Source organism: Acanthisitta chloris, unplaced genomic scaffold (genome assembly GCF_000695815.1).
Source record: "Acanthisitta chloris isolate BGI_N310 unplaced genomic scaffold, ASM69581v1 scaffold20764, whole genome shotgun sequence".
Taxonomy (NCBI): domain Eukaryota; kingdom Metazoa; phylum Chordata; class Aves; order Passeriformes; family Acanthisittidae; genus Acanthisitta; species Acanthisitta chloris.
In genome coordinates this window covers 1-23,920 of record NW_008671434.1, presented here as the reverse complement: position 1 = coordinate 23,920, position 23,920 = coordinate 1, and the positions used below count along the sequence as shown (strand labels likewise).

At 37.2% G+C, this 23,920-nt stretch overlaps 1 protein-coding gene across 1 annotated transcript in view; it reads right to left on the bottom strand.

Moving 5' to 3' along the window:
- Nucleotides 1-22,990, bottom strand: part of RAP1GDS1 (RAP1, GTP-GDP dissociation stimulator 1) — a gene marked incomplete at its 5' end in the record, with an annotated part of 43,892 nt that extends 20,902 nt beyond the window's left edge. The window contains 3 exons of the mRNA XM_009074104.1: nt 4,876-5,022; nt 19,214-19,339; nt 22,868-22,990. Coding sequence (XP_009072352.1) covers nt 4,876-5,022; nt 19,214-19,339; nt 22,868-22,990 — 396 coding nt within the window. The remainder of the gene's footprint in view (nt 1-4,875; nt 5,023-19,213; nt 19,340-22,867) is intronic.
- Between the last annotated feature and the right edge of the window lie 930 nt (nt 22,991-23,920).

Sequence of the window (23,920 nt, the reverse complement as noted above, 5' to 3'; positions counted from 1 at the left end):
CTACCTAAGCAGAACTTTATGCACAGTGAGCAGGAAGCATGAAAAACTGAATGCCTCTTCTGAATTTATGACTTAAAGCCACATTTTACACTGCTATCATATGTTGCACTTGTAAAACGCCTCTGTGTTCTTCTGGGGTGAAAAGCACTGACAGTGATGCTGTACAGATGCATATACAGGTAGATAAAGGCAATCAATACATGCGCCAGCACAAAGAATTACCTACCTAAAACTTGAATTTCAATGGCTCCATGTCCTTCGGTGACACACATGGAAACTCCAAAGAGTAAGATCTGGGGAGAATATCCCAAATTGAGAACTTTATTGGGGGCATTTGAGTTTAAAATGATGATTTAGTCTAGTTCATGATTTTGAACAGAATTTCAGACAACAACTGGTCATTTGTGTTCCATCAGTAACTGTGATTATAATGCTAATGGAAAACTAGTTTTGCACAAATCGGTGGAATAATTTCGTACCCTAGAGAAACCTGCCTGCAATCCCCACAGCTATATTAAATCATCACATAACATAAAAGTGATCGTATTGTTTATCTCATTATCGTAACAAACATTTTTTATCTGCTTTTACATACTTTAGATAGCTTTGCATTTCAGTGTAGTTTGGTCTTGAAAGCATGCTAGACATCTTTAGCTGTGATGTAAACAAAACAAAAACCATGGCAAGCATTAAAAATAGCAAAGGTAAGTCTTAAGAGGAAGCATTACTGAAATAGAGGGTTAGACCATGATAATGGTGCCATAAATCTCCCTTTCACTTCTTGTGTATTTACTCAGCTTCTGCAGATGGTCAGCAGTGCAAATCAGTCCCCAACATTCATTCCAGTTGCTAAGAGTTTTGTGAGAATAAGCAAGGCTTGGCAGTTGTATGGTTTAACATAAGGATGTCACATTTTACAAAGGCACTGAAGGAAAGACAACCTTGACAGACTGAAGTTAAATATGAAATGAGGAAGCAATCTATAAACACAATTTTTATCTATATATATACGCTCATATATATAAATGCATGTATATTTTCACATATGCTTAATGCATCCAGTTAACTTCTGATCTCTAATTTGACTACCTAATAAGCCAATTGGCCTACTTCTTCCACAACTTCTGCATTTCTTTAAAAATGCTTTCATGGTTTGTTTTAGAGATCTCAAGAGATAGTTAGTTACCTTATAGACTGATCCCATTATCTTGCTGGGATCTGCAGAATAACTACTCATGTTTCTAGCTCTTTTACATCAGTGTTTGCATATGATTATTGGTTTTATGAGATTAGTTACCAAGCATGCTTTGCCTCTTGCTCTTAAGCAGATTCATAGCTACACAGAGACTAATAATGGAAAGCAGGGATAGGCTAATTGTGTCTGATTGAATTTGGGCAGTAAAATATGATTATGACAAGAGGGCCAAAGTAACCTGGGATGAAGGCAAAAGGATATTTTCCATTGGAAACAAGCTCTCTGATTTCTACCAATGCAATTAAATATTAACACTTTTTTTAAAGTTTGAAAGAGCTGCAAGAGATGTGAAAGCTGAGTTTGTTCTCTTGACATTGTAGTTACTAATGAAATGATAAGATACCAAGGAAGCAAAGAAAGGATTGAGAGACAACAGGCACAGATAATTCCTGAACACAAGCAGATGATACAAGAACCTTGTAAAGGGAATCTTAGTTTTAAAGCTTAGACAACATTTTGAATTACATTTGTAAGCTGAGTGTTCAGATTCTGTATAAGATACAAGAATGCTTCATTAATTTGCTCTGTTTGGGAAAACAAAATCTTACTTGTAGCTGCTATTTAGCTGCCTTTTTCATAAAACTCGTGTGTGATAAATCCCTTAAAGTACTCAGGAACGAGTCTCTCGTGTTAAAAAAATAAGTTGATAGTTATTAAAAATAAAGTAGTAGCCACAGGAAAAAGAGGGCAACTAGTTGACTGGGAATGACGAACTGTTTAGAATCCAATAAAACAATTTATATACACTTGGCTCATAAAACGTTAATGATTAGAAAATATTAGGGTCTTCACAGATAATTAGATGCAACTAAGAACCAACTGTGCTGTAATGGTGCTTATCTGGATAGCTAGTGCAACTCACAAAGAATGTGAGTCATTAAGAGCAGTAAAGAAATCTTCAAAGTCTGCACCTGTAATTTTGTAACATAACATGCTAATCTGGAAAAGACTACAGAAACAAGAAAAGAGAAGGTAGAAGTGCTGCTTCAAAGATGGAAACACTTCCTTCATACCTTTCTAATATTTTTCCTTTTATTCAGGACCAATTTGTTTCCATAACTACAAAGAAATCTGTGACTCTAGGCTGCAATCCCATATCCTTCAGCAAAACCAATGCAGTGTTTATCTTCTTAAGTAACATGGGACCAAGACTTTGCAAGTAAATTGTGAAAATGGTATCCACTAACCTGTGAGCACAATTAACTGTCAAGGCAACCTCAGTTTTGATGTTTAACAGGTCAGCAAAGAACTGCATTTAGTCAGAATATTATCTACCTGAAGCTGCAATTTGTGGAAGTCAGTGGTTGTCTCAAGCTCCTAATTGACACTGACTGCTATCCTGAAAATTTATGATGGTCTGCAGGTGATATTTTTACAGCTGTTCACAACTATGGTCCAATTGTACAGTTCACAACTATGGTCCAATTGTACTTGTGGCTCCTAAAACAAAGCTGGCAAGACAGGTAACTACCCATTTCTCCATTCACATGCTACAGGTATGATCACAGAGTTTTCCTCTACAAATTCAGTCCTCTAAATCCTTTTTCTTTTTTTAAAAAAATATTGATCTGGCATATTATTGGGGGTTCAATTCAATCGTTGTCCCAGTCAGTGCGCAAATTCATAATGGAACTAGAGGACATAAACCTTACACATCATCCCTATGGGTGCAGGGCCAAATATGAGCTGGGTTCCTACCAAGAGGGACCCTTTCTTGTGGAGACTACCCCATACGTGGGGTAAGGTGAAGGTTTGGTAAGTCCCTATGATTCCTCCTTGATGTGGTGGTAGAACAGGATGGTGGTGTGCACCCAGATCCAGCAGCTAAGAATACTCCTGCATTTCTCACTTCTGACATTGCTTCAGTGGCTCCTGTGAATATCGTGTCAGCGTGTTTGTGTGAGATGAAAGATGTCCTTTCTCAGAGAGGAGAGCAGCTAGTGAATCCTCCTAGTTGTCACTGAACTACACAACTGCTTTATTGATTGCATCAGAATAAGCTATCTTACTGGATAGAATGAGTCATTTATTCAATGTTCATAACAGTTAAACTGTTCAGAAGCTGCTTGTTTGGGAGATTTATCTCATAATTAGTTTTTCTAGGGAAGATGTGCTGGGAGCTTGGTCACTGAAGCAAAACTGATAACGCTATCTCTACACACCACTTTTGGACTTGTCTGTCTTGAGCTACCAAATACACTGTATGCTCATTAGTCTTAATTAATAGAGGATTCTGGTAGCTTAGAGATGAGAATATCTATTTTCTCCAAATATTTTAACAAAGAAAATACAGAGTTTACACTATGAAATGTGACAATTGTGACACTCATGCAGACATCAAGCAAAACAGTTCCTGAAAACTATATGAAATAAAGGAACTAGTAAGTTACTATTTAGAGAAGATGCAAGAAGTCTGGTAAACAAGAATTCTTAGATAATACGAAGAAAAGAGGACAAAAAAACCTGAAGAATGTAAGAACAACAGGTGAGATATATACAACAGTGATATTTGCAGCTGGATGAGTAACACCAAGAGCTGAGAGCTCCAGAGAGATGGCACAGAAAACACATGGAAACTATGCTAGAAGAGATGACAGAGCAGATTAAAAATTTATACAGTAAAGCTTATGGACCATCCTGAAAAGCAGAAGAGTTTCAGGGACATAGGTTTGGAAAGTGAGTTACAGCAAGTAACATCTTTCAGAAAATGATGAGCAGCTAATAAAGAAGATCTGTCTTCCTAAGATAAAACACTGCAATTCAGGAAATGGGCAAACAATGTGATTAACTAACTACATTTGCTATCTGTGCCATTGCAGGTCAGGAGAACAGCCTCTTTGTAGCTTTCCTCATTTATCTCTTAGAGATTCAAAATTTGAAAAACTTGAAAATGTGTGAACACTGTAAAATATGCCTTGGCATATTACCACAGTCATGTGCAGAAGCAAACTAGGTGCTAGTTTGTACAACTAATGTAGAACACTATTTTGTTACTCTCAGTGGTCAAAGGTTTCACATTTAAAATCTTGTGTTCTTGTCCCAGCCCCGAAACATCTCCAATTATTGGGACAAACTTGTAATTTGTAGACACAGAACAGTGTTGAACATACCCATAAATGATTCCCCACTTATCTCAGAAGAATGTAACATATGGTTTTATATAAATTTCACAAGGAGAAAAATGATTAACTGGCATGTATTACCCCGAATCATTAACAAGACAACACTGCATGCCTACAACAAATTAGGCTTATGATGTTGTTTGATAATAAATGAAAAAGAAAGGACTTAATGTGGCCTTCTAATTAACTTCTGTAAATTTGTTTTTCCCTAAGGTGTATGACAGATCTTTATGCATTGCTTTTTGACAAAGAACTAAATTCCAGATGTTGATCTTAAAAGTTTTTGCAATATGCTACATGGAATTGCATCAGGAATATATCTAGTATTTTGGGGAACACAGTTTTACTGAAACAGAAAGTTGTATATGTGAATTGATGTCCTTGATCTTTTACTTAGTGTTAGTATCCACAATGTAAACCTACAGTTGACTTTAACTTTTTATCTTTTTTTTGTTGGGGTTGTTCTCCTGGTAGACATAAAGCAAATTTTCGGTTTACCATTCTCATTGCTATAGTTCATCAGCATGCCACAAAAGACAGTCAAGAGCTTCTCACTGGCTGGATCTGTTTTACTGCACAGTGACCTTAAATGGTCTACTACAATATGTGCACCACCTGCATGGTCAACTGCGTTCCTGCCCTCATCTGTAAAACAAAGAGTTACATTTAAAAAAAAAAAAAAGAAACCGAAACCCACCGTCGAATCCCAAACATAACAGTAATCATACAATATGAAGTTTTTAAACAGTGAAGTCATTCCTCCGGTGTTGTCAGATTCATCTAGAGATGGCTGAGGGCCAGCTTTTAGTGCAACAGAGCTAGAAAAGTGGAAACACCTACAACAAAACGGATTAACCACCTGGCACTAATACCTTTGTAAAGAAGTTCAGTGTTTGAGGCACAGCCACTGAAGGTGATAAATAATATTCTGAAGATACATTGAGTTTTGCCAGAGGGAGGCTCTGAGCACATTTTACAAAGCCTAGTCCATATACCCTTGTAGACCAGGTAAATTACTCTTGCTGTTCTGCAGATTGAGAAATTGAAACAGTTTCTTAAAACAAAATGGGGAATAAAATGGACAGAGCAGAGGTACTAGCTCTTAGTCACGAATTCTGTTCATGCACTCACTCTTGCCACACAGCATGTTCTTTGTACTTCTATAGGTGAAACAATACCACTATCAGATTCTCTTTGTACAGCTAAAAGAGAAAGTTGCTCTGCATCTATGAAAGACTACAATGTTCTGAAATGTTGTAAATAACACATCATAATCTTTGTATGGAACAATTTCTGCATAACAAATCAGATTTGATGCAACAGTGTAGGAATAAAGGAAAAATTTGCCTTCTATTATAGTAATCTCAATACTGCTTCCTTTCCCAGCAGGCAATCAGCAATACACAACAGCCAACACCCTGAATTCCAGGGCTTCCAAAAGGATATTTCCATGTGAGCTAGAGTTGGAATCAACTGGAAAATCTGGATGAAAACAAGACCTTTAGGGGGAAAATCACTAAAGCAGAAATTTTGCAAAGTAAGAAAAAATCCACCCTCTCCTCAATTGTTAACAGCCCCAAAGCAAACCTCCTCTTTCTCTTGTTATTCATCACTCTACCATCACCCCATCTCTCTCATCATCATATGTTGAGGTCAAGCTACCAAGTTTTCATCATTCTGCAATGTGTTCAGCATGAAAACCAAGGCTGTCCACAATTATAATATTATCTTCTACTATAAAGTGTTCCAGAGATCTGCAAAAAGAAGTTTCTAAATCTTCCAATTCTTGTTAAAACTATTTATGTGGCATATATACCCCTTATATTACATAAAAACCCCAGGATTAAAAGTTTTGTATGTAGGGACTTCAGATAATTTGCTGAGTGGCACTGAAGGGAGAGTAATTCTTGGTGGGTCTTAACCATTCCATTTATTTCCAAAGTAATATATGTTTTGCAGAATAACAGATATATGAAACAGAGGAAAAACATAACTGCCATGACTGTTTCCACCTTGGACAGGATCAGGATATCAGAAGACAGTACTTTGCTGCAGGCATGTGTATTCCATTTTGAAAAAGGAGAAAGTGTAATAATCTATTTAAAATCAAACAAATTCACGATAAGATTCTGTGTCAAGGAAGGGCTATTCCAAAAGGATGAATACAGAAGAAATCTCACATCCTTGATAAGGTAGCAAACAGAGCCATAATGCTGAAATGAAAGGAAGTCTTATGCTAAACTACAGGGAGACAATACAGTCAGGTGTTCAGATTCAGTGCTTACATTTACCAAACCAGATGAGAATAAAACCAAATTTGCTTGGAATATTCCAACATCCTGTTTTATGTATCTTCTTCTGGCATTTTTTTATAGAAAAGTTATGCAAATACATTATTTTGTTTTTGAATCAACTGTTTTGTGGGTCAAAACGGATGTGCAAAATGAAACTGAAACTGGATCTGATGGACTGAACGAGTCCTCGAATTGCTATAATGCAACTGAAGTCAACAAATTAAACCTTAATAAAGTTCAGCTTCAGATAAGAATTATGAGTTAAGCTTGTTCCTGTGTCTTGATATGGAGCTGCATGTAAAATATGTAAGCAAAGAATAATGTAAAGGTAGACCTGGGTGAAGGGTTTGGAAGCAAGGGTTTAAAAACAGTAAGAATGTTACAAGCCAAGTTCCTTCTTACCTGGATGGAATTTGGCAGAACTCCACTGAAAATAATTGTGTGATAATATTTTACAACAAATGAAAATCTAAGTCATATATCCTTTGCGTTCCATTACCCCTGGTTTGTCAAAGAAGTTATATTTCAAAAACTGCTGTATAGTCTTTCGCTTAAAATACATGACAAAATGCTTATCCATACACTGTTTTTGTTAGATAAATAGATAATCATCTTCCACTGTACAGACAGCAAAATTAAAGCAGAAAGATTCAGAAACAAATCTCACTCAAAGAAACGTCTCTGTCTCTATAGTATACTCAAAAACTTAGGTACAAATGAACTTCAGGATCCTTCCCAAGTAGGTGGCAGGCTGTAAGTGCTAGACTTTTACAGGACTTCACAGGCTGGAAGATTTGTAGAAGAGTTTGTTGCTCTACCTCTTTCCCACGCTAAAACTCACCCTTGCGTGGCTGCTTCTCTGCTCTAGGCAGCTGAGTGAAGAACAGACCTGGACTAGTGCTATAATTAGGATCTCCTAGTGCTGCCTTCTTTACCCAAGAGGATTAACTCAACTCATTACTGCAGGGCCACAAAGAATCCTGTAGCAAATGTAGGTGGAAAATTCTGAAGGTCCTGACTACCCACTGCCAGCACTGCTCCGACGCCCTGCTGCATCCCCAGGCAAAAAGAGTACTTGTGACTCAGAATGCCTTATGCATGTCTTACCTACTCACTTCTCACTACTCCGTCGCTAAGAAACAGATTCTGCACACAAGAATACTCATCAAACTCCAAATCATTTAGTCAAAACAAGCCCACAGCATGTTGCTGTGTCTTGTTCTCAATCCAACTATTACCTTGCAGTTCAGCAGTTCTACGAACTCCCACACTCAACGTGCTTCCAGCCTCCCAGAAGTTGTGTTGATTTTTTTTCCTGTGACCTTTTTAAATAAACATTTGCTATTCCTAAGAGAACAGTGATTGAAGAGTTTAATGAGAGCATTCATTAAACTGCTTAAAAATTCTTCACTACAGCTCACAAAGGGCAATGCTGTTGCATAACTTTTTTTTTAAGCACACGTAATACTGTCAAAAGATGCCAGAATGACAACCCAAGAGACCAGAGGGATTATTTTCCCTCTAAAATATACAGTAAGATTTATTACAGAATGAGTTATTACTTCCACAATTTTCCTTAGTCCAATTCAACACAACTGTCTCTAAGAATTAGTATAGTCTCTTTTATGATACTCAGTTGCTCATAGGAGTTTTATGCACAAAATGAGGTTTTAATATGGATTATTGAATTACTGTGCCTGCTCACATTCCCCCTATGAACAGTCTTGTCAAATTTTCCTGCAGCTTGACCATGCCTGCTTCAATGAATACCCAAGTCAACAACCAATTTTTTTTTTAGTGTGTGTAACTGTTAGATGTTTAAAATGCAGCACTTAGAGTAGTTTCAATTTGCTTTCCCCAAGATAAGTTTGCATAATTTTCCCTTGAGGTTTTCTCCCTATTTACTAAACCCTAAAGCAAATCACTAACTCATAAAATGTTAACAAGGAAAAAAGAATGGAAGTGACAGCTTAAAGAATGAAAGCAGCATAAAGTATAAGCTATATATGGCCAATGAGTTATTTCTAAACCACATGCACGAATTCTTTGATTTTTGTCATCACCGAAGGCTTATTATTTCAGGAAATACAGCTACATCAGGAAAAAGGGCTATGCCAGGATACTGGCAGATACCGAAAAATATTTTTGCAATTAGCTCACTTGGTGCTCTTTAAGCCTTAAATTAGCTTTGTTGTTTTCACACTGGAACCTTTTTCTTAATATAAAGTTTAAGCTATGCCAATCCAAGTGACATTGAAGAATCAGATGCATCTCATACAGACTGGAACAAAAACATTTCTTATTAATGATCCATTAAGATACAGAGCTGTGCTTCACTAGAAAAAAAACCCAACAGTTTCAGTTCTAAAAATCCATACTTTCCTCAATTTCTAATAAAGTTTCCAAAAAACTGGCCTCAATTATTCTAAACTTTTCTCTTCACCATCTCTGATATTTAAAACTACAGTTCAGAAGTAATTTGTACTTCAGAAATGATCCTAGTCCTGCAAAGATGCACACCATTACTTGAGTGGGCACATGGCAAGTAAACCCACAGGACTTGTGAAAATCAGGTAGGTGCCTAGAATTCTGGTGATGATGCTATTATAGCCAGTTAAACAATGACTAAGCAGAAGCATAAAAATTAGGTTTGGTATAGTGATAAACTACATGGTTGTCTGAAAGCTTGTCCAATTTTTTTTTCTCAGGCTAAAGGTAAGGTATGAACACTTTGTATATTACCTTCACCTGTGATATCTTTCTCTCATGATGGCCACAGTGCCACTGCTTTCCAAACAGTTCTTTGCTAAGTCACTGTTACTGTTATCTTCATTCTGAAATGTGAATTTAGTGTTTCACAATACAATTCAATATGCAATGACACTTTTCAGTAGGTGTTCTCCATTGGTTTGCAGACTCCAAATGCATTTGTTAAACACATTTCTTAAAATGATCATTTGGGCTTTAAGTATACAATTTTTACTTTGAAATGTTCTGGTTTTGTCTTGCAACTGGAAAACTGAATTCTCCTTTCCCCAAATCACATTCTGCAAAAGTTTATTGGTGTAAATAGTTGCACTGGTAAAAATGGTGCAAATCGGTGAGGATGATTTGTATGATTAAGTTCCCAGATTTGCATAAACCAAGCTGCCAAGACAGCAAGTTTTGGTGACATGGAAAAAATATAGCATTTATTTTAAAATTCTTCTTATGCTGCAATTGAGTGTAATGACCAAATCCTTTAAGTGACATATTGCCATTTAACTTTAAGTATTTCATCTTTATTGCATTTGGCTACAATCTTGCCAAATTAGATCAGTGCTTTATGGATAACTCGGTTTTTTTTTAATTAAAAAATATGAACTAGTTTACATTAACCCAATGTGGGGGTATGTGCAGGGAGATTTTTTTCTACATGTTCTATTTTGCTTTACTTGTGTTTTTTAAATTAGGTCCTCTTCACATGGTTTTTGTACTGAAGCACTCATTTGCTCCTGCTGCTTATTCTTTCACCTGAAATCATAATCATCTGTGATATCAAACTGGCTGCTGTCAGGAAATTATGATGTGACACACAGAAAATTACAACCATGCAAGAGGACAAAACAGCAGGAGCAGAACCTCAAAGGAAAAAAGTCACAGTCACATGCAGAAAAAATTAAGAGAAAATATTCAAAAAACAATGGCAAACCCTGAGCTAGTGTAAATGACATATATCCATGCAGACATTAGGAAAAACATTGCCATTTATATAAAATGGGAGTTTACCTTTTATTTTCCTGTCTGAACAGTGTAAGATTAAAACTTTTCATACAATACTGTCATTCAATACTTGATCCTACTTTGTCTCTCCAATCTGTTTGTGTATGCTTTTTAGTCTCTGGTTTCTGGACCCCATCAATTCTCTGACTGCATGACTACAGACTACAACCCTCTTAGGGAACACACAGGAGCATAATTAATTTTATTTTTCAAGGAAAGTAAGCTTCACATGATTATATTGCATTATATTGTTTGCTGCTTTTCCCATGTCTTCTGTGCACTTGTTGAAAAGGGACAAGACACAGCAATAGTGTATTTTGAGACTAATGTTTTACTAGTTTGAAAGATCATTTTTGGGATTGCTCTGTCTTGTACTGAAATTCTATTTTCCTTTATTTAATTCCTTCAGAAATTACAAAACTCTCATTACCAGAAGTACTGTTTTATTTTTTTTTTGCTTATTGATGAAAAGCACAATATATTCTTAAAAGTTTTGCTGTATGAAGACAAACTAATCTTGAATTAGTTATGCCTGCTTCAGAGATAAACACAAGAGTCTTGTAGTCAGCTCATCTTAAAATACTGGCAACTATCCTTAGCCCTAAGGGTGAGCATTGAGGGTACTGTCTCCTAAGTTATTCCACTAGATTAATTGCTAAAATAATAAATTTGTAAACAGTAAACTAGAAATGCTAACAGAACATTGTCTTTTAATACAGTCTCTTCAAAGACTGGAAATAGGCAGTGTTGATCTTTATGGATAAAACTGCTGCCAGCAATTTTGCTGGCTAAAACTGATGCAGCAGTGTACTAGCTCTCTTATGAAACTAGTTTATTCTAACAAACAAATACAATTTTTAAATGTTGTATCCAGGTGGTTTTTTTAGTAGACTTCTCATAACATGTTCATTGCATGGATCATATGATATCAATGCCAACAAGCTCTAATCTCATTCATGATTTCTTTTGTCTACAGAGTCAGGATTTTGACAGAATGTTTGAAGGGAAAAGTAAATGTGTCAGTATTGCAAACTCCATTATGCTGAGACAGCAGTTAAATGCAAACCATATTCAACTTCACAGTTTAGTTTCAATAAAATTTGCTTGTTTGTCATATTCTTCTTACATCAGATAAATATGAGTAAAATCATGTGTTTCTGATTTCAGACAAAAGAACAGTGAAGAGTTTACTGTTCAAGACTTCAGTACTTCACTTCCAGTTAAATTCTACTAGTGGACCTGAGATTTCAATGTAACATCAGAAATGTTACATTTCTGTCACAACATTACATTGTAACATGGTTAATTGTTGTTAATTGCTAAATGTAACACAAACAAGGAGGCATACAATACCACCAGTCTCAGTATTGGCAAGTCATTTGTTCTGGATTCCAAGGATACTTCCAGTGTGTAATTAGAGTGTAATAATTACCACTACTGAATTATATTTGAAATTAGAGAAGCTAACCAGTATGAGAATGTTCTCCTTAGATACACAAAAGTCAGGTAAAGGCCCTCAAAGCTGAATGTAGCACTTCCCTTTGCCTTCCTTTTCATGAGCAATAAGCTTACAGCAGACTCTTCAGTTGATTTTATAACTCTATGAAACTCCTTAGTAATTCCATTGCAGTCAAATAAATTACTTTAGGTTTATGAGAGTGTAAGTCAGAGCTGAAGCCAGCCTAAGTCAGAGTCAGCCTACGCTTACTATTTCATACAGTATGAAGTAAGTCATGAAATCTAATTATGCATTAAAGCAGCAGGCAGTTTTTCTACACTGGTAAACAGGCATTTACAGCACCTCATACTAATAACAGAATAAACCTGCACACCACAATTCATTTAGAATTTGCACTCCCAGGCCTGGAATGCAATACTGTTTCTCAGCTTCAAACTCTCCAAGAACAAGGGTGTGAAGTGAGCATGGCATGGTCACAGTCTGCTGCAGAACAGGGGCACGCTGCTGGCTGGTGCTGAAAGGAGCTTGGCAAGCTTGGTATGGTGTGAGAGTGGTGCTGCTATCTGAAGGAGCTCTGGGCCTCCACCAAAGCAGACAGAGGGTCAGTCTCAGAAAGTGTTCAACCCGTGGGAATTTGGAGAAGGTTGGGAAAAACCCAGAAAGGAAAAAGGAAAACAAACCCAAAAGAATCTGCCATAAAGCATATTAGTGGATCCTACTAGACCCTGGGAAGACAGAAAATTATTCAAAGAAGTGAAAATGTAGTAAGTGGACCTGGGACCGAGGGAAATCTAGGGCAAGTCTTGGGTTTGGGGCCAGTGCTGTTTGAGCCAAATCATGAAGCCTGGGGGGAATGAGAGGACCTAGCCTTCTAAAGCAGCTCCAAGCAGCAATGTGTGGACTGCTGCTTTTTAGTATGCAGCCAGCACAGAGGAGTTGACCTCTAGAAGATTCATGTATCTGAAAGGTTGAAGGAAGAGTGGGAAAGATCAGCAAAGTGTCATGTTTTATAAGTGTTTTACTTCCCTAGCAGAAGGCAATCCACTGATTTGACTGGAGGGCAAGTAGCAATGCACTATGACTGCAGAACAGCCTGCACTCAAGAGGCCAAGCAAAGCCAAGATGAGGTTGATAAACTGGACACTGTCTCAGGTAAGTGACTCTTTTTCAGGGGAATGTGAATGCTGTTGTAGACAAGGCATCTATCTTGACTCCTCAGGCCATCCTGCTGGCTGGACAACTAACCATGCATACAGCAGTCTTGGATCAAGGAGGCTTAAAGACCAACTTTGTTCATACACAGACGTGTTCCGAACGCTAATCATCTCGCTAGTATGTGTAGTGTTACCTAACTCTTTCCTCACCATCTTTTGCCAAATACTTAGGCTGCAACTTCCTCTGGTGGGCACTGTCTCTAGGCTGTATTAGGGTATAAACAATATTACAAAACTCCTTGACCTAAACAGAGTCCTGGTCCCCTGGCTAAGATGTTCAAGAACTTCACTCCATTAAGTGATGTGACCAATCCTGTTCTTTGCCAGTAATGTCCAGCTTCTGTTTCTGAGAGTTACACAGTATTCCTTAGATATGAACACGACAAATGCAACTGAACTTAAGTCGTTTGCATGTTGTATGTTAACTCTGTGCTGCTATTACACTATATGAAATGCTGTATACAAGCAGATGCCTGAGCAGCTATCATATAAACAACTTTAAGTCTTGGCCAATGCAATATATGCATGGTGCACAGTGTTACAAAAATCTGCGTAAGTGGATCTGAGAGAACAACAAAATTATATTCTCCAGTATTATTTAAGAAGCTATAATTATATAATTAAGACTATATTAGAACACAAAGTTAAAAGGAGAATAATGATGTCTGCAAGCTCAACAAAAACCCCAATTAATAAACACTTTCCAACTACATAAAAGCAATGCTTAGCAAGATACTAACAGATTCTTTCTTGTTTTCCATTGTATTCAGTTGTCATTTTCTATCATTGCTGATTTAATGACAGTTGATATTTCTAGTCACATAATGCCTACTTTTGCAAATAAAGCAGAATAAGCTAGACACTTTGTCCATGTTGAGACATTTAACCAACAAGCTTTGTTTTTTGAGGGGCTTGAATGCAACAACATGTGACTGTGCAGTTATCTATAAATATGAAAAATTTCAAGTATCTTAAAAGGCAAAGTTAAAAAATTAGATGAAAAGGGAGGTTGAATTGAAAGAAGAGGGAGTTAACCACCTTGGGTTGCTCACTTACAGTTACGGAAATTATAAATGCATTTCTTTCTGATAAGAATGGGGGTTTTTGGGAATTCCAAGTTTTTTCTCTTCCTACTTTGTTTAGCTTTGAAGTATGAAGAAATAGCTGCATCTTTAAGCAAAGTCTGAATCCTTAACTCACTTTTGAGGTGGCAGCAACATCTAGCAAATAAAACAGGGTTTCTTTCCAAGTCTGCTCATGACCTTCTTTAAGATCCTGTAAACACCTCCCATATAATTTTTTTTCTTGTTGTCCATGTCTTCTATTTTGACTGTTAATTAAACAGGTGTCTCTGAGTCTGTTGCAATATGAGCAATGTACAAGTTTTACAGACTGCGAATTTAATGCTGGAGGGGAAGAAAGTACAGAATCAGAAAAAAATTGCTTCACTTCCTAGATATTATTTTCTTTGTACCTGTACTGACAGAATTGTGATCTACTTATTATGCGTATTCAAATAATCTTCCTGAAAAAAAAAAGGAAGAGGAAAAGTATTTACCCTGCAGAAAATAAGCAAGACCTATCATACCTATGCTACTTAAACAGAGAATTAGGTCTCATACCTTCCTCTCAAAGAAAGGAAAAGCTGCATATCTATAGAAATTTGGTTTTGGGTTCTCCCCTCCCACTCCAGTGGGGGCGTCCGTTAAATTTTGGCGTAAGTCATGAGAATTTTGCCACTTGTTTCAGTAGAGCCAATATTTAGATTGTAAATTTAAAAAAGAGCGATAGCCCGAGAATGAGAATTCACAGGTTTTGTATCACCTCTTGAATGACTTTTTCTGACACTCTAGGAAGACTTCCTTATCATTCTGATTCCATTTAGGCCAGCTATAAAATAATCAATTTAGAATAATATTGTTTAACAGCTTCCTAAGAACATTCATGATTAATTGCTGATAAGTACTAAATATTACTGAGAAAGCATGTGCTGGCATACATATGGTATACTTAGTTTCTAGCTGATGCAATACTTTGTGTGCAGAGCTTTGGAAAAAATACTGCACGATCAAGGACTTCCAACAGAAAAATGCTATAGTTTTCTAACACTGTTACATGCTTGAGAGGACAGATCTCAAGGGTCTAAGGATCAGCACTATTACTGTACAGTCAAAATCTAGAATTTTAATTCGGTGCAAACAAAACACTCAGCCTTCAAGCAACAAGTTAAAGACTCTGGCCTCGATTTCATGGTACTTCTTGGGAAACATCTTAGTAGATGACATTTGCAATTGGTAGAATCTAGTAAAATGATAGATGAAAATTTGTGGTAAGATGCTGCCTAGCTGCATGAATCAGGGTGACCTTCATAAAAATGATTAACCAGTAGAGTGTCGTTATCAACACTGGTTGTGTTCTAGGATTCTGCTGGTTTCTCATGTGGTAATGAAAAAGGTTATGCTGTTTTTTGAAGAAAACTGAATTTGACTTCTTTCCAGTATGTTTAAAGTGTCTGTTTTTCTGCTTTAGATCCTGGAATTAATCTTATCTCCTGTATAATTATTTTTGTACTTTTTCTTAGCAGATCTCTGTGAGCCGTCTGTACATCCTTATAAGACGGGCAGCTGAGTATACAGAATTTATAGCATGTCTAAGATCATTTTAAGATGTGGGATACTGTTCATGTTTCTGGTGTTAAGGCTGAGATCAAGAGAGATCTGGCTTTATATGAAATGACACACTGCTGAAATTCAGCTAGGAGTCTTGCTACCAATGCAAGTAAGACTGTAGATAACAAAGAAATGTACAGCTTGGGAAATGAGAAAAGGATCCAGTAAATTTCCTGCAGAGAAAGGTAATTAAGCAGCTGTCAGAGGAGAGGTTTTATAGAATAACTTGGTGTTTCCAGCTTCTTTCCAACTCTATAGCTGTTTATATCATGAAGCATGGTTGCTAGGAACATGGACCCAGGCTGGTGGTTTCATGAAGAAACAAGGCTGTGGTGCAAAATGCAATAGCTTTCAGATTTCCCAAGGAGGTCCCTAAGCAATATCATTAATATGAATATTATGGAAGGGCAGGATGGGGAAATTTTTCAATTCTGTTACAAAATATATGGAGAGCTAGCCCTCAGAATATGTGGATGCTCTAAAGAGCAAGAAGGAATTATTTTCTGATGGGTAAAAGTCTAATCTAATCTCATCTGAAGTCAATCAGAATGACTCCCTCTAGTCTGTACAGCTACTGATCAGGCTGTAAATATCCTAGCCTTTCACCTCCTCTTAGAATGATCACTTTTATAGTATAATTATGGTAGCCTCTATTGTGTGCTCAAGGCTATAAGAAAACACAGGAGAGTAGTTTGTCAATCAGTTCAGAATTGAAGTGTGTAACAAATTATCTGTGGAAAGATCACTGAGATTAAGATAGCATATGCATCACAAACTTAATGATAAAAATATTGTTAGGCTATTATCAGCTAAGAAAATAATGCTAATTTACTATAGCATCATCTTCCATTAAAAATCTTGATAAAATTTATCTGGTTGGCCTGATCTTTCATCTAGACAAACCACACTGGTGTGTGGGGTGTCAGAGAAGGACAGAGACCTAGCTAGACAGGTTTTGTCTTTCTCCCACATTCTCACGTGGGTCTTGCAAGAAAGCAGGCCTAACTTGAAAACTGTGGTCTCAGTCTCCCTGCCCCACAAACACGCCGTCAGTCATGTGAGTCAAGTCACCAGTCTTCCCAGTCTACTGGGTAAGAAGCCAGTAGAGAGAGCTGAGGTGTACTAGCCACCAGGTCATTCAGGAAGTTATCACAAGCTGCAATTTGTATAATGCTGTTCTTTAGCTTAACACCCTAACTGCCAGAGCTGATGGTAGAAAATCAGTTTTAGGCTTTGTCTACAGCAAAATTAGCCATTCTGCTCTGACTGCTTTTTGTAAGAGGCTTTATATCATAGTTTCAGCCTAACATTGATTTAGAACTTAAAAACATTCCTCATTACTGCATGTTATAACTACATGGGCAGTAGAAGTAAAAAAAAGGCTCATGTACACTGTAAAATATAGTTACTAGTTATATCAAATATAGTTACTAGTATCTCAAGTTCTTACATGAGCCCTAATTATCAGAAAGGTAACAGCTGCTTTTGTCTCAATTGCAAAGAAAAATACTATCAATATATAAAATTTTTTATTAGAACTACTGGCCTCCACATCTTGTCTTTGTTGTACTTTACAGCTTTTTGTTAGGGAAAAACAATAGCAATAAATTGAAATATATTAAATTTTCTAGTGATAGGCAAAGTGAAAATGTTTGTCCTAAACAAGAATTTAGGATAGGATACGTAGCTGTATGATAATTACACATTATGCTAACATACAAAATAATGTCACATAGAGTGGGTGTGGTAACTAAGTCCTGTAAATAGGCTCTTCCACTCAAATCCAAGATGATAATCTTGATTTCTGTAACATTTTATTCCCTTTTATTCATTAAGCTTATTCAAATACACAGGGAAGGCAGTGACTATCCTCCCACAGTGTATGGCAAAACACACAGAACACAGAACACATCACTACCTACTGTAGATTTTATCAGTGCCAGCTTTGCTCCACAGAAGGGGAACACACGGCATGTAATACAGCTTTTCTGTACTGGATAAATCCTGCACTGTAAAAGCCAGCAGTAGTCAACAACACCCGATAGTACAAAACCATTTTTGTGTGTCCTTTTTGTATTTCATGAAAAGATGTAGGCTGAACAACAGGGACATGAATAGTTGCATAGATTTTACTTATATGAAATAAACCAGGGCACCTGGCAGTGACCTTTATGTCACACATGATCCTGAAATAAAATATAATAAATAACTTAGGTTATAAAAATCTCAACAGCTTCTACTTGAAGTTTCCATCGGGAAGCAGTTGTTCAGTTGACTGGACACCTTAAAGAAAATCCTAAATGAAAGAATGATACATTAACATCCTCAAGCAGTAGTTGTCTGTAAATGGAAATGCCAGCATGGAAAATATGATTAACTTCCCTGAGGTCAAAGGCAAGGCAATTTAAAACAATATAAAATGTAAATCTCCAAACTCAGATAAAAAACATAGCAAGGAGAAAGGCTACTAATAATTCTTTTTTTTTTTCAACAGACAGTATTCAGAATAGCAAAACTTCAAGCAAATGCAACATAGTATGCAGAAAATTTCTTGCCATATGAAAAAAGGCACTAAATCTCAAGTTAACAAAATGCTTTTGCAATTTCATCTCACTTCCCATCTGCAGACATCCATAGCTTTCTAATTCCTTCATGTGCATAAGTAGATGTTCCTGGTGTCTCTCCTTCTGCACTGTATTTATTGTGCACAAGCTTTCATAAAAATATTTAAAGTAAGGGATAATGAGGCTACATTTTCAAAACACTGAAACCACTGGTTTGGTTTTGCAAATGACATATCTGTGCATGTAATCAGCACATGAAGCCACAAATGCATTTCAAAACTCAATTCCTTGGCAGTGTAAAAATTTATTGTGCCTATAAAAAACTAAAAAGCCTCAAACTCCACTCTTCATCATCCCTGACTAGGAAAAATACCAGTATGTAATCTTGGAGCAATTGATTGGCCACGTAAGAATTTTGAGAATCAGCAACATAGCTGAAGCATCATTTCAGCCACATATGTAGCTCCACACAGCTTTGAGATTGATAGAATATGAATATGCCTTTCTGACTCTGTTCCTTTCCAAGATATTCTGTTTGAGGAAAAATTAACTGTTTATATCTCTGTATATGTAGCACCTGCTCTTTGAAAACCTACTTAACTGTGTTTTAAAAAACAGAAACCCAGGATCACAAATCTTATCTATTTTTATATCCAGTTATATCACAATATTGAAACAGGTTTTTTAATCTTTCTGTCACAAAAGCATAATGCAAGTGTGACATTCAATTCCCCATATAATCAGAAGAGTCATGTGATAAATAAAAATCAAGAAAAGAGGAAAATGACCCCCAGTACACTACGTACAGAACACCAAAACACTCCCCTCCCTTCGACAAGACCATCTACAAAATACAGCCTATTTCAACACTCACGGCTATCGTAGCATATATTGCCCAGGGCACGTCCTGTTTGAAGCAATACTTCCTGGTCTTTGCAGTTTAACAGCTGCACCAAGGGAGGGATCAGCCCAGCATCCACACATGGGTTCCGCATAAATTCTGCAAAAAATGCAAAGCCTGTTAAAGTGAGCCAGCTATTGCCAGTTTCATCAATTCTAGTTACACTGGCATGACAACTGGGCCTTTGTGGGACCAAACACATGCATAGACAAACAATGTAAGTTCACATGCAGATTACTAGAGAATAAGCCCAAGTCAGGATTTAGGTTTAGTTCTTTCCATTATTTGCTAATTTAGAAGGAATTAAGAGTATTTAATTGACTTCCATGGAAGCTACTTTAACATAGTTCAGACTGAGCACATTTTTAGCATCACAAAGAAGTGCTGAAAGGAAAAGTGAATTCACAACAAATTCAACATAAATTAGAATTACTAAATAACACAAAAGATGACTTAAAACTGACATTCTAGAGCAGGATTTTTTAACTCTCGATTCCCTTAATTAGAATTCCTGCAAAGCTTTGAGAAGAATAAAATAAAAAATAATTAAAGCTCAATAACAGGTTCTTTATTTGGAAAGTAAGGAAAGGAACAGAAAAAGAAAGAATGAGAAATACAAGAGATTATGTGAGCCCAACGGCCTGTAGCTTTCCACAGCTGATGCACACCATGGGAGGAAAGGTAGAGGGACATCCACTGGGAAGCTCTCTGCCTTTCTGTTCTTACTTCCTGCTATGTCACAGAGAATCAAAGTATTATTTCATTCCCAAGCAAGTCATTGAGAATTATCCTGGTGTCAGAGAGATACAGGGCTCGTCTCCAGAAGGAGTTATAGTTAGGCAGACACTGTGCTGCACATTTTAATGAAGTTTATAGAAGGAACCACCTGATACATCAGTAGGTGTTATTTCATAGCTTACTACAGAGCACTGTTTAGAGATGTAGTATTGTAATAGGGAAATGGTCAATAAGTTTTTCATTTGTTGTGAATTACAACAGAATCACAGAACAGGTAAACTTTGGTAAGGTTTGAATGGACCACAATGGGACATCTGGTCCAACCTTCTTGCTCAAGCAGGGCCATCCCAGAGTACATGGCACAGGATTGCATCCAGACAGTTCTTGAATATCCCCAGCGAGGAACACTCCACAACCTCTCTGGGTAATCTGTTCCAGTGCAGTCACCCACACAGTAAAGAAGTTCTTCCTGATATATTGTTAAGGTCTCTTCTTAGCTGTCTCTTCTCAAGGCTGAACAGGCCCAGCTCCCTCAGCATGTCCTTATAAGAGAGATGCTCCAGTCCCTTAATCATCTTTGTCACCCTCTGCTGGACCTGCTTCAAGAGCTCTATGTCCCTCCTGTACTGAGGAGCCCAGAACTGGACACAGTAATCAAGATGTGCTCATTCTTATATCTGGCAAAGAACAGGACACTAAAGACCTCAGAACAGCGTTTAAAAGGTCCACAGTGGGGAGAGAAACTCCAAGTAGCAAGTGCATCTGAGCCTTCAGCATGTTCACAGTTGAAAGGGAAATGGCTGTAGTTGGAGAGTCAAGAGTGACTAAAGGGAGTTTTGTGTGTTTGGATATTTAAAATAGGAGAGACTACCATGAGCTCATGTTAGGAAGAGGAAGAGTCATGCGAGTTGAAAAGGTGAAACAGAGGCAACAGCACAATAAGGTGAAAAGGAAGAGATCAAACATGGCAAAACCACTAAGGCAAGTAGAAGGATTTGATGTGACCAGTTGTGTGTGTGTAACACCAGATGAGAGGAATGTGAAGGGAAAATAAGAAGTTGGGAAGGAAAAGATGCTCTTTTATCAGTAACTCCCATGGTCTGAGGCTCTACTCCCAGCTCTGGCAGAGCTGTATGGCATGATCATAGGGAAATGAGTTCAATTGACAGGGTTTAATGTCTACTATCCATAGGATGTTGATAACATTTCTCAAAGTGCCCTGAAGCTTGTTGAAAACCAGTGCACTATAAGCATTAAACTCATGTATACTTTTGCAAGAAAACAAAGAAAAGAACAGAAGCCAAATGAGGTGTTCCCTGCTATCCTTCTTAAACAACTACTTCAGTAGAGTTAGAATCCAATGAGAAACACCCAGATGATCTCGGTCTTGAAAGCACTGGGCACATTAAATAATTTCTGAATACCTTCATTTAAACCTTGGCTGACAGAGGTCCCAGTGACACCTGCTAATGAGTCTAAGAAAAAGACAAAAGCTATTTGGTATGATGAATCAGGTAAAATGCCAGCTTTTCTGAAGAGTGTGCACATAACATCAATTAAAAATTGTATGGAGAAAGAATATATTAAAAAATACTCAGACATTTAATGTATTAACTCAGATTTGAAAGATACCAGCTAAAATGCTCTGTAACAGAATCCTTCAGGAAACAATACATAGTAATCAGTTTAGCTGTTGTGAATACTGATTTTATTCTTAACTTTCCCTCCTCAGGTAGGAGCTAAAAGGATGAAATGTGAGGACACATGGTTGACTGATAGTCTAAATATACTTATTATAAAATCATTAAGTATAGACAAACTGATGTAATAAGGTTGCATAAATATCTATCATTCTGAAACATTTCTAAGTTTAAATTTCTATGTTTACATTTTTAACTGGCTATTTATCTAAATAATTTTAACACTTTAAAACTAATCTTTTTTTATTTTTTTAATTTTCTTTTCTTGTTAGTGTTGTTTCTGAATATCCATATATCACATTGTCTCAAAAATCAGTAAATTGGTTGGAGGCTATCAGAATGAAGCTACAGTATTGCAGTTCCAAAGAAAAGGTGGAAATGGAATGTGGAAACAGTCAGGAATAATGCAGCCCTTTCCCTGACGAGGCATGAACATGAGAGTTTACAAAGGGAGAGAGAAAAGGCTGCCAGGACAGCAGTTAGGAGGCATCCTGCTTTTCTCTGCCTGGTGTCTGGAGAAGCAAAGCCCCAAATGCAATCTGTGCCTCTTTGGCTGGGACAACAGGGCATTGGGTGAGCTTTAAGATCATTATTTCTAAATACAAATATAGTTTTTGGCTATATCCTACATCTTACATTCTGTATGTGTAAAATACATACCAAAATGGACCACTGATTCTCATCTGGGACCTTGGGCTCTTACTCTAACACATATAATGCTCTTTAGGTAGGAGTAACTGTTTTTGTTGTGTTATCAAAGGCCTCATAATGGTAATAATCTTATCACAAATCTCAGACCAAAGAAACTATCTACTATCCCTGAACTACTTGCATACATGCTAGTGCTGTAATAACTAGCTGCACAAATGGTATACGTCGTTTTCTACATGTATTTTATATAGAAATGCATTTCATTAGTGGTGTGCTATTTCTGTCCAATGAATTAGTCTATTGTCTTAGAAACTAAATATCACGAAAGTAAGAGCTGAAAAAATTCCAGCAGCTAAATGGTGTTTTGATTGTAATAGAAAGCAGAGAAAAAAAAATGACAAAACAAAAAGAGTGAAAAGGAGGGACATGAGAAGTGTCTAATCTATAAAATGAAAACATAAATGAAGTAAAACATACTGACAAGTGAGGTGAAAAACTGAAGATGTTCCAGCAGAAAAGTTCTTGTAGAAAACCTCACCATTTCTGGCTACTTCTGCTATGATGTTAGCTACTTTTGCTGTGCAGGAAGATTGTGGCGTCAACAGACTCGCAAACACCTGAAGAACTCCACTTTTCTGGATTTTTTCGCTTGTCTCCATATCTGAAAAACATACCACACAAAAATGACTTGTGCACCAACTTGCTCTGGAGAAGAAAAGAAAGAAAAGCAGAAGTGAATTTAAGTCTTTTCAAAAGGAGTTATTAAAGTCATTAGTTTGCCATATAAGAAGCCAACTGCTATTTCAGCATGCATATTTATCTGATGTGCTCATAGAACTTAACAGTTTGCCATTCCTAATCAATTCATCTTAATACGGTGACTGTTACAGCATTAAACACAGAAACATACTTATGCATACATAGGGAAAATACTGGAGGGACTGGTAGAAAGACTAAAGGTCATAGAGTGATATGCAGCAGATTAAGGTACTACGTAAAAGTCAAGGAATGATATCCTGATTTGATGATGCTCAGGGAATGATTGGGGAAGTCCTTACAGCTGAGGGCAGAGCTAAGATGATCAGGGTCTAGCCTCCTTTTACATTCAGATTGAGTATCACAGAATCACAGAATTTTAGCGGTTGGAATGGACCTTATAGATCATCTAGTCCCAGGGCCCCCTGCCATGAGTAGGGACACCTCCTCACTAGACCAGGTTGCTCAAAGCCTCATCCAACCCGGCTCTGTTCCAGTGTCTCATCATCCTCACAGTAAAAAACTTTTTCCTAATACCTAGCCTAATTTCCGTCCTTCAGTCTGAACCTATTACCCCTTGTCCTGTCACTGCAGTTCCTAATAAAGAGTCCCTCTCTGGCTCCCTTGGAGGCCCTTCAGATATTGAAAGGCTACTACGAGATCTCCACGCAACCTTCTCTTCTCCAGGCTGAACAGCCTCAACGTCCTCAGCCTGTCTTCATAAGGGAGATGCTCCAGTCCTCTTAGCAACTTCGTGGCCTCTTCTGGAGTTGCTCCAACAGTTCCATGTCCTTCTAATGTCGAGGAGACCAGAGCTGTGTGCAGTATTCCAGGT